This window comes from Thermobia domestica, chromosome 5 (genome assembly GCF_964235325.1).
Source record: "Thermobia domestica chromosome 5, izTheDome1.hap1.1, whole genome shotgun sequence".
NCBI lineage: Eukaryota > Metazoa > Arthropoda > Insecta > Zygentoma > Lepismatidae > Thermobia > Thermobia domestica.
Window position 1 is genome coordinate 285,334,665 of NC_137458.1, and position 12,440 is coordinate 285,347,104.

General features: G+C 32.0%; 1 protein-coding gene across 1 annotated transcript in view; it reads right to left on the minus strand.

Annotated features, from left to right (window-relative positions):
- Positions 1-220: 220 nt before the first annotated feature.
- Positions 221-12,440, minus strand: part of LOC145685558 (uncharacterized) — a 39,721-nt gene continuing 27,501 nt past the window's right edge. The window contains exon 5 of the mRNA XM_081757955.1: positions 221-460. Coding sequence (XP_081614081.1) covers positions 221-460 — 240 coding nt within the window. The remainder of the gene's footprint in view (positions 461-12,440) is intronic.

The following is a 12,440-nucleotide window of genomic DNA, read 5'->3' on the forward strand; positions in this document are numbered from 1 at the left end:
AACATAATGTACATTTTAGCAGTATGCAACATAAATGTAAGCTATCGATTTCAGTTAAAATAACTACAATAAACGTCATGTGCAGTTCGATAATTGTTTAAACTTTCATAAATGTTTGGCTATTTGAATGTATTATGGAAATCACAAGTAACAGAAATAATGATAAACAATAACTTTGTTTTACTTGCTTAGAACAAATACATTATTACGTTTCAGAAAACTAGCCGAGATATCCATAACCTCCGACTCCACCGTGAAGATTGCCACCAACTCTTCTCACAATAGCATTAAATCCATTGATGCCGTCAGCGCCGTAAGTAACTTGTCTTACACTGCCATCAGGTTCAACAAGGCTGTATTGTCCTTCGACAACGTCGCCATCTCTCACTTCAGTTGGCTGTTTGTTGTCTCCTGTGAGGTGATCACTCACTGCGTATCCAAACTGGTATCGTGGGTAAGCCTTAAAAAACATATTTATATTATATTTTTGGAAATGTTACTTAATTTGTCATTATCGCTGTTATTAGTTAATTTCACTATTAAAAATACAAACTGCTAAAAATATATATGCTCAATTGTATACTTATTACAAAATGTATAGCAGAAAATATATTGTAACAATTTCTCAGATAGATGTAAAAAGAGTAGAATAACCGGCGGTAAGAGATAACGATATTTAACTTATGAGAATAATTCAGATTTTCTAAAATAAGCTCGTTAAATTTATAGTTCTATTATAATGAAATTTGTCAACTATTGATTTGAGATAGTAAAAGGTACTTTCCAATGTTGTTTGGATAATGTAAGAGCATATGTAATTTTGTTTTCTATTTCTTTTCTTAGAATAGTCTGAGAACTTCAATATTAGGATACTATAGATTGGTTACCTATTATATGCGTAAATAATGAAGCAAACTTTAATTATCTTAACAAATTATGGATGCGTACAGATCATTCTTAGCAAAGACAGTGTACTTTTTGCATGAATGTATTGAAATCTGAGATAGAGCATTGTTTACTATATTTTACATAACATATTTTACATTGTTTACTATACTACATCCGTATTCTCGACTGTGAAACGTCATACAACCTAATAACTGAAGGATATTGTACTGATGCGTGCAAGTGAAGTTGTGGGTAATAACACGGTTATTTCTCGATTGTATATTACTGATATCTTTTTCCAACTTCAATTTTTAATGAAATAAACTCTTCAGAAGAATATGTACCTATGAGTTTTCAGACTTTTTAAATAATTTTAGTTCATTACCTGCTAAGGGTGAAGAATGATTTGTTGTACTGAATTGATACAAAATTGATCGATATTAGTGCTCAGTTCATAATGTTCGGCATTGTTGAGATTATTATCAGCACTTTTAACGTCGCTGAAGTCCAAGCTAAGCCTTATCGATATCAACTAGTGTAGTACGCATGTTAAAATAATATAGAACATTCATATAATTGTTCAATCCATGAGATGAGTAGTGACACTATTCATGCCGCTTATATCCGAATTCAAACTTCATACATATCCTAAGGGATGGATGGGTATCAACAAATTTATATAATGGCGTTTTCTCTGTGTGAGGAATGGTCATGTCTGCTAGTAATTGCATAAATACAAATTCAGTCATTATAATAATTTTAATATTCAATTTTGTAACATTTTTTCTAAATTATAAGTGGTCCTAATACAACAAATAGACATTTTTACTTAAAATATTGTCATACATTTAAAGATCATTGCATACGAATTTTCCGAGTTGAAAATCAGGCATGTACGTAAAATTTGAATATCAATGATCTACTAAACTTTTAATAAATATTTATACTAGGTAATATGAATTCTCATTGCACTTACGTAGTAATCGAGCCCTCCACTAATTCCACCAAGAACACCAACTGCATAGGCAGAGGATGCAATAGTAACGAGAGTGAAGAAAATCTAGAAAAGAAAAAAATGCTTACAATATTCAACATGAAATATAATGTCTACAAATTAACCAAAATATAATACTAACATTGGATAACATTGGAATATTAGAAAAGCATATATTATATTTTGAACGTTAAGTTTCTTTATAATTAGGATACCATAACAACAATATACAGTTTATATGAAATTCTAAACCCATAGTATATATAACCACACAGCTATACTAACCGTTATTACAGATTGTTTACAGTAATTGTATTTAAAAGGGAGTTTTCAGGTGTTGCTCAATGTATTCAATACTTGTTGATAAACAATGAAAGTTTAAATATAAAAATATACATTACCTGCTTGTGGCTATTATAATTGTAAATATTCTTTTAATATAAAGTGAAACATTATTAATATTTTTGACGCAACAATATGATGGTTAACAAGTGCATAGATTATGAATTTTCAGGAATTCAGTTTTCTCTGCCAGTAGTAATCATTTTTGACACATAAACAAGTAACTTTAGCCTTGGCAATTCCACATTTATTTTAAAGAGAAACATCTCATTCTGTACGTAACGCTAATCACTTTTCTTAAGATACGCTCTAATAGATGGCAGTCTATCTGGCGCCAATTCGTGATGCAGTAAATTGCAGATTTGAAACAATTGAACAATTTCAATGAATTGCTTTAATAGTTAGTTGTTTCTATGTAAAACAGTAAAGTGATCATATTTAGATATATTAACATTTATCTATTCTTACAGTGATTTATTGTTTCGATTTAACTGCAGCTTCAACTGTATTGATCCAACTAATTAATTGAAAAAAAAATTGTGCTGGATATTAACACAATTTGATATTTCCTATTAAGACATAAGCCATGTAGAAATTTAGGTTTCAGCATTATTTTCGTTGAAACCAGGGGTTAATTTTTCAGCAAACTTAAAGAAAATACTGCCTTTCTTTATGGACAATTTTATCCTATAGTGTAGAGCAAATCAAACGGATTAGCGTAAACAACTGCCTTACTTTAAATTGACAAAGGACAATAAAGTACCCTGTTGTAGTGAGTTAGTAGTAAAGTCTACGAAGTCTAAAATATTTTTGTAAGGAAGAATATTTTAAACCAAATCCAATGAGTGAAATTATGAGGCGTATGTGAAAAGGAAATTATTCTAAAATTTGTTTGTCCCTTTTGAATAAATCGTAAGATTTAATCCTGCTTGTATTTTTTCCCGGTGGTGGCATACATATTCAACTGCAATAGTGAAGTAGTTACTGGTTGCAGATTCTGGTTCCTGGGACATTGCTGATTTGTTTATTTTTTTTTTTTTATTTTTATATTATTATTTTTTTTTTGCGTTAGCCAGTTTTAACTGCGACAATAGACCATCCATACATTTTATACAAAGTAGCATAGTCAAACTACTTTTTATGTCATAATAAAGGATTAAAAGGTGTTAAGACCTCTTCAATATATTTATTTAAACTGTGTAAGACTACCACTACCTCTAACTACCAAATTATTTTATAAATTAAAATGTAGCTCTTACATAAAATTAATTTTGATTTTAATCCTGAAAATTATACTATATAGAAAATAGAAACATTGCCATTCATTGTTCATGAAACGTGAAAACGCTGTATTTCACATGGACCAGAGATGATTAAATATTTTCCAGTTATACCTGGATTGTCAAAGATCACGCTTATATTTTATTTCATATACATGTTCATAAATAGAAGTATATTTGGCATGCGTATGATTTTATACGAGTGCCAAATTATAACATACTGATGGGTATTAGAAATGAAAATTATACTTACAGTGAATGAGTTCATTTTTGTTGCTGTTCAAACAAGATTATCTTGCACTGTGATTCAATGATAAAAATTCTGCCAGTTTTATTCAGCAATAAACGGAAAGAAAGCTTCTTCTCTAAGGAAATTGGTAGTTAGTTTCCGACTTACTTTATCTAATGTCAGCAGTTTGTAATATTTGAAATATGTCCATAATGTAACTTCATCCTCTATGATCCTGGTCAATTCAAGGTCATTTTCTTATGAAAAAAGTTTCCGTATTATTCAAATGTAAAAAACGTATTTGCCGTAGTATAAGATGAAATGTTTGTACACGGAATTTAATTTCTACATAACTTTTAAATTATTTTAATTAATTTCCTTTCGTGGCTTACGTAGACGCTAGTATATAAAGGAAGCAAGGTATTCATAGTTTACAACTCATTTAGAGGAACACAAAAATTAACCTTAGGAAAATGGTCATGTCATAATAATCTAAACACGTAATTATGAAAACGGTTCTCACTAAATGTATTGTTTATTAGATGTTTTTGTTATGCTTTGTTTATTACATTACAAAATTATTGTTGTATTTGTATTTGTATTGCATATGGTGTTTTCCATGATAAAATTATTTAGATGTCTCCCTGAAGATCTTTATGGAACAAGATGTTCCCATTGCTATTGAACACGTCTAAAACACTTTTATTTATTTGAATTTTCTTAGTATTTATCTTCTATATAAACAATAAGTACCTAAACCATAATTTACTCAAGCATAGCTAACATTGTACCCTTTGACTCGGTCGGTATTTGCGTATGTGTATGTTCGCTTGTTACAGGACAAATATCATTAAAAAAAATATTTACTTTAATTAATATGGAACGTGCATAAGGTTGTTGTTTGCTGACAAGCGTGTGGGTGACATACACTCTCTATAGAAATTTTGCACATATGCATAAAAATAAATGTGCAGTGTAAATTACGTAAGGAACATATACGATTTTGATACACATAGAGTGTATTTTTGCTAGGACATTCTAATTGTTCTTATCGGTTTCAATTGGACTTCGTCTAAGATAAACGTATAAAGGAGAGCAACTCCCTACAAATGTCTATATCTTTTATTTACATAGTAAGGAAAGAGAGGGATATCTTCGAAAATACTCAACAAAATTATTGTAACTTTCACGCAAGGTGGAATGTGTTTTCTTATAGCTATCGAGTAATCAAAATTGCCTGATGTTGAAGTTTGGAAGGAACAAGTGGGTTTGTTTCGTTCGCTCTATCGATTAGACAAAAAACAACATCATCATCAACAACAACAACAATAATAATAATAATAATAATAATAATAATAATAATAATAATAATAATAATAATAATAATAATAATAATAATGTATTTAAGAACTGAATAAGTTTTCGCTCTCTCGTAGAAGGAACACCAACACTCTCAATTTTAAAAGACAAAACAAGTAAATTTTTTCAGGTCCTATTATTACCACCAATTCCTCTTTTGGGTGCCCCCGCCAAGTGGACTTTGTGGTGGACAAACACCGTGTGCGTGGGTTTTCTCGGGGTTCTCCCGTTTCCTCCCACTTTATTCATTCCACCATTTCATTCATTACTCATCATCACCGTCTCCTTTAGCCTAACTGGCATAACCGTGGGACGTAAAACTCAAAGATTTCATTTCATTTTCCTCTTTTGGGTTTAGTGGTTAATCTATATCTACAATTTAAAAAATTTAACACTGTGAGATAAATTACTAATTGAAGTTGTATTAATTTGCACTAGACTAACATAGCATTTTGAAATATCTTTACATGGTTTTGTTATGACTGAAATGGAGAGGGAGAAAGGAATAGGGAAGGAAGGAAGCGGCCTGGGACCATTACTCTGGATACCATCTCGGTAGTTTTCTGGTGTGAGTGAGAAAAACCCAGGAAAGCCTCGTTTAGGATAGTTTACCTGAAAAAGCTGTTACACCTTTACGGTTAGTAGAACCTCCCTTCGTGATTTAAATATCATTATTAACCCTTACATTAAAAACATTGTAACTTTGTGCCCATTTGTTAAAATTAAATATATCTAACAAAAGAAACTAATTAGAAACCCTCACAAAATCTAGAGGGACTAAGGTGAATAGTAGGCAGGATGAGACTAACACTTATTTACTATGCTGCCATCTAGAAATCCCAATTCTAAATGTCAGTCATATCTCCTACCAACGGTTAAAATAAAAAAAAAAAAAAAAGACACTAACATTAAACTGAAAATGAACAGTACACGGTATATAACTAACCGTCAATAGTCATAAAAGGAGGAATACTTCTGTTTATTTTACTCTCATTTAGGAGAGAGACTACTAAATGTCAGCCATATGTCCTACCAACGGTTGGTACTTTGTGACACTAACTAAAAGTAGCAAATTTTATGAGACTCACATACATTCAGTTTGAACGACCGGATATACCTTAGCTAAACGTATTGAGCAATAATGTTTTTCTTTCTTTTTTTCTTTTCTTTTCTTTCTTTTTTTTAAATTTTAGACCTTTAATTGTCAAACATTGACAGCATTATCATTAAAATTTTTAGTTTGCTTTTATGGTTGAACCATGTCTTCCTGATCACAATTTTGTAATTTGTAGTGTTTTTGTACTTGGCTTGCAAAATACAGGATGTTTATTTCAAAGTAATATTGCCATAAATAGGTCTTATTTGTTGCTAGTGAGCAGCATTGCTCTAACATGGTCAAATATCGTAAGATTACTTACAGCAGCTAGCAGCAGTTTCGTTGAAATATCTTCCCACAGACCAAGAAACAACAAATAGAAAAAAAAAAAACATTCGCGGAAGGTAGGAGATAAAGCTTCTACAATGCGAAGTGTGTCTGTCCCCTGTTGATGAAGATTAAAAATATCTAAATAAGCGAAAAGCAAGTCTTGTATATGAATGTTGTATGAAAGCAATAATGCGAATTAAATGACCACTGAAGTTATAATTGTTGCGGATGACGCAACAGAATACGATGTTGCTTGACAGCAACAGTGCTAAATAAAGGGTTAAAGAAATGATTAGAAGAGCAATTACAAATGTATATATATATATATATATATACTAAGGTTAGCACAAGTAAACCCCGTTGGTTGTCCTGGTTTATCTTTTCTGTTTGTTATTGTTGCTGAAATTTAATGTTTCTCTGTATCACGGAGACTGAAATTTGCAGTTTGAGATGGAACTCGAACGATGGTAATGCGTCTCGTGCTGTACCAGCGGCAAATAAACTCGTGACCACCTGCATCGATGCGCGCACACTACTATACTGCTGTTAAAATGTCTTGAGCCGTGGCAAAAATGCGAACTAAAGCTCACACCCTCACACACCCACACGTTGAGCCAATAAGGGTTCAGCTGTTGCTAAGCGAGAGAAAGCGAGTGGAATTCCTTCAACTGATAGCAGCGCTTGCAACGGAAAAATAGGGATCAAGTCAATGTGGTATATCTTCAACTACATCAGTGGAAAGTGCTTAATCGTACTTTTCTCTCAGTGCAATAATCTTGTATTCAACTGAATTCAATTTTCATTTGTTTCGCAGTGACGCACTAGAAATGTCAACAAAAATATGTGTGTATTTCCATCATTGCCTGAGTGATTTTTCTCCCATTCTTCAATTCATTTATTTGTGATACCTGTGTTTATATTTGCAGTATATTAATATTTTGAGGTCATTTCATACCTCGTGGGCAGCAAAACGAGAAGTATACTTCATTGTACTTTAAAAACGGTAGAATTTTAATTCAAAATGAAACAAAAGGACACAATGAGAAGGAGAGTAATTAATCAAAGAATTTCGTGATATGGTATGAATGTACCATGATCAAATAAGAAATAAGTGGCTGTTACAGTAATTCAATCTTTCGTATTCGAAGTCTTAGTTACATTATATTCCAGAGAAGTTACCTAAGGTATCAAAGTGTAAAATCGAGGTAATTGTCCATTATCTTTGAATAATAATTTTGCAATTTACTCGAGAACTTGAATCTGAACTTAGTAGTGTCGTGCCTAAGAACACTCGATAAAGTTTGGCGCTTTTATAAACTAATGAGAAGTCTATGATGAAGGAATTTATACATTTAATTTACAATCTAATCTCTTACGAAATATTTTTAGTTCTAAAAGAAGCGTTAATTTATATATTGAATAATCCGTAAATAACCATTCTCAACCTTCAAAATTCTGTTTAGCTATCCCGTACAGCAGTAATGTAAATAATCAAAATAACAACCGGTTCCCCCTCGCCACAATCCCAGTAGCCGGTGCTTATAGTGACTACGGACTTGGTGCCGGATACGTTCTTGATGGTTATAGACTTGCTGGTGGATATGGTATTGGATTCTACGGGCTTAGTGGAATCGGTTTTGGTGGATACGGTCTTGGAGCTTGTAGGCTCGGTGGATATGGTGCCTGGGGATATGGGGAACAAGGTCTCCGCGGAATTGATTATCTTGGTTAAGAGATCGGTAAATATGTTTATTTACCAATAAAATATAGAATAAAAGCATTTCAGAACTCAGTGGTTTTTATTTTTCTTTCTTTTAGAAACCAAATCAGAAACTGTAAAACAATATATATATATATATATATATATATATATATATATATATATATATATATATATATATATATATATATATATATATATATATGTATGTATATATATATATATAAGGTAAGTTTGGGTGAATCCGGATAGTTCTGATGTTTCATTCTTTTACTACTACCCTGCTAAACGAAAATATCCAATACTTCGTCATATTATTTAATGATATGTTGGTATACATGTACGACTGAAATAGTTTTCCTTGAATCGTATGTTAAGAAATAAAAAATAATTTTCTGAAAGTTGACAAAATCTTTGATTGGCAAATTTTGAACTTTAAATCCGGACGATAGGTTGGCTATTCCGAACACTGAACTTTGAAGGAAGATATATACATGATAGGTATATTGTAGTTTACTATCTTGTTACACTAACATTATAACATAATAAGTACAGCATATAAAAATACAGATACATGACAAATACATACAAATTACTAACATAGCAATTTCTATACTTATTACTGTTGAAACTGTAAGTTAAATGCACAGTAGTGAAACTACCACTATCGTGTTTAATCATTAAACATAGTAATCACATTGTTTTTCATTATAAGTACATTATACTACTATTTTTTGCTAGTAGCAACCAAATTATTAGTAAAATGTATAACATATGTGCACTGAGACTAGCATTTATTATTATTATTATTATTATTATTATTATTATTATTATTATTATTATTATTATTATTATTATTATTTGTATTTTATTACATATTATATATAATATTATATATTATTAATATAATATTATAAAGTTGGACCATAATATATATACAGGGTGTTTCAAAAACAACTCCTTTTTCTAAGTATAAATTTAATTTAGAAATAAATGAAAACTTACATCAATGAATACATATTATGAAAGAGATATCCTTCAAGTTTTGTTTAATGTTGGTAGACTTCAACGTGAGATCAATTTGTGGCCCTGCACACGTCGAGACGATATTCCACTTCTCGCCATGTATTCACCAACATTTTAGATGTAACTGTCCCAACCGCCGCGACGATTCTTTTGCGTAAATGATTGATATTCCTTACATTTTCACTGTAAACGACATTTTTATGTGGCCCCAAAAGAAGAAATCCAGTGTGGTTAAGTCTGGGCTTCGTGGTGGCCAAGTTATTGGGCCAGCCTAGCCTATCCACCTTCCTGGAAAGCGGGTGTCAAAAGCCGCAAGCATGTAATGATGTTACTGTAATGAGGTGAGGCGCAATCTTGTTGGAAAAACACAAGCCCCTTTTCCGCCTCAAGGCAGTCCATTTCGGGAAAGACATGCCTTGTCAGCATGTTATAGTAAACGTCACCGTTTATTGTTTTTTTCTACAAAAATGAAAGGACCGATCCCACAATCTTCCATCAAACCGTACCAGACATTAAGTTTGGGAGACCCACGTTAATGTTGAATTATGTTATGTGGGTGCTCTGTCTCCCAAATTCTGCAGTTATGACGATTAACTGTTCCACAGACATGAAATATAGCCTCATCAGAAAAGATATTTTTTTTAAATGACATTATCATCAATTCTGTGTAGAAAGTCAGCAGCAAACTCATAAATTTCGATTTTATCAGTAGGTTTTATTTCATGTAACAGTTTCAATTTGTAGGTTTTAAGTATTTTACGCAACTCAAGTCTTTTACGCACAACATCATACACAGTGTCTTTAGGCACTCTTAATTGTACACTACGTCTGGTCAATGACTTTTTCGAGCTCCGAACACAAGAAAAACGGATCTGTTCAACAACATCTTCAGAAGTTATCGGTCTACGTGGTGATTTTGTTTTTAAAACTTTACCGGTTTCCTTGAAACACTTTAGCCAATGATGGAGAGTTTTTGCTGTAGGTGGTTCAACACCATACTGATGATTAAAATTATGTTGCACTGTTATAACTGACTCAGTTTTCACAAGCTAAATAACACACTGCGCTTTTTGTTGCGGAGTACGCATTGTTGCTGAGTTGTTCTGCAGTACACGCTTGCCTGGACTGAACTGTGGAAACAGAGGAAAAAAGCAGCACTGGTGCCGTTTCAAGCTCAAGCAGACCTGTCAACTGCAGGGGAGTCAAAATTGGAGAGTTGTTGAATCAACACCACTAACTAGAATAGTCTATGTCACTTTGTAGAGATTCTAGAACACATTAAAAGTAGGGAGTTCTTCTTCAAACACACTGTATATATATCCAGGGTGTTTCAAAAGAACACCGACAACGATTAGGAAGTGATTCCCCACACAAGATAAGACAAAATGTATAGACCAACTTGGGTGCACAAATGCTTCCTTTCGGAGTTATAGGCTGCCGAAGTCATGAAAAATGAAATTTATAGGTCCATAGCTGCAAAACTATGGGGCTTACCGTAGTCCGATCAAGATTGCACTTAGGAACTGGTATGTGCTCTATCCGAAAAAAAAAATAGAATTCTGCGATATTTCCGCAACATATTTTATCGAGGTATTTTGTGAGTGCTTTAAATTATAAGACCCTTATGCAAACTACCTCTATAAAAAATGTTGCACGAATTCCTTAGGATTCTGAAACATGGATTTTTAGGTAGGACACATTCCAGTTCCTTAGTGGAGTCCTGACCCAACAACGGTAGGACCAATACTTGTGGAGCTATGGACCTTTAAAGTTCATTTTTTATATATTTTCCGGATACGGCAACGAAAGGAAGCATTTGTGCACCCAAGTTGATCTATGCTTTTTGTGTTACCTTGGTATCAGGAATCAGCGCCCAAACGCTACCGGTGTTTTTTCAAACACTCGATATATATATATATATATATATATATATATATATTTGCTTTTACTTGAAAGAGATAATAGAACTGATCTAAAGTTGTTAACTTGAAAGTCGTAGAAAACAACGATCTACAGCTTTTACGTCAATCAATATAGATTTAAAGTTTAATTCAAGTATTTTTTTTTCTTTCAATTGCCTAAGCTTCCCAGAAGTGCCTTCCATCACCATCTACTAGTACTAAAACCACATTGAAAGAAAGAAGCTACGGCTTCCTGTTTCATTGCTGATCCAAATCTAAAGCAAAAACAACAAGATACATCAAGAAGCGTTTTCTATGAGTCGGTTTAGCATTTCAATATTGGTTTCATATTCTTTCCTAGTCCCGTATTAAAACAAAAGTCTCAATAACAAACTACTTTCGGTGTTAGTGTCGATATTCAGTTTGAAACAGCGCAATATTCTGCGGAAGGAGGTTTTATGTAATATATAAAATATCCAGAGAATATATATATCATCTACACTCTATTGCCTCTAGTAAAACAGAAATTGATACAAATAAAGCATTTTGATTGTTATAGTTGAAAAATATAAGAAATTACGAAACACAGTTGTCTCTAAACAATGAACCTTCCCAGGTACATATTTTACCTCCTTTCAAATCTTCCTATCGAAACCGATAGCTACACAGATCAATCATAAAATAGTATTCTCTATAGATTTAAAATTGTAATATCTAAAAATAACTTGTTACTGGCTATCAATTAAAATTACAGAAATATTTTGCATCTTCACACTAACATCTCTAAGAATACTAGAATTGGTAGAATATACTACAACATACTACTATCTTTGAGTTCAATATTAATTAAGAAAATATCAAACAATACAAACCAGACTAATTCACGTGGTAAACTGGCGTATTACGTGGTATTTGTTTCGTATATTCAGAAAAGGTGGAGCAGTAATCAATATAGAGAAAATCGTATACTTGAGAAAAAGTAGAAATTATCACTCTAATTTACCAATATTGCTTAATGTAGTGAAGATGGTTTTCTATGGGAAAAGCAGTCAAAAATTAAAAGGTGATAGTGTAAATCGTAACTTTTAAATTACAAATAATTTCAATGTGATAGTGGTGGTACCAAAGTTATTGTTTTGTCTGGAAGGGGTATTATACAATACTAATTTAACAGGAGTGAAATTAGTTACAATAATGGAAGGAATTGATTAGAGTTGAATGTACCATTTACGTTCCAATGTAACAAAAAATACGATATAAGCTTTAAAGTGGAAT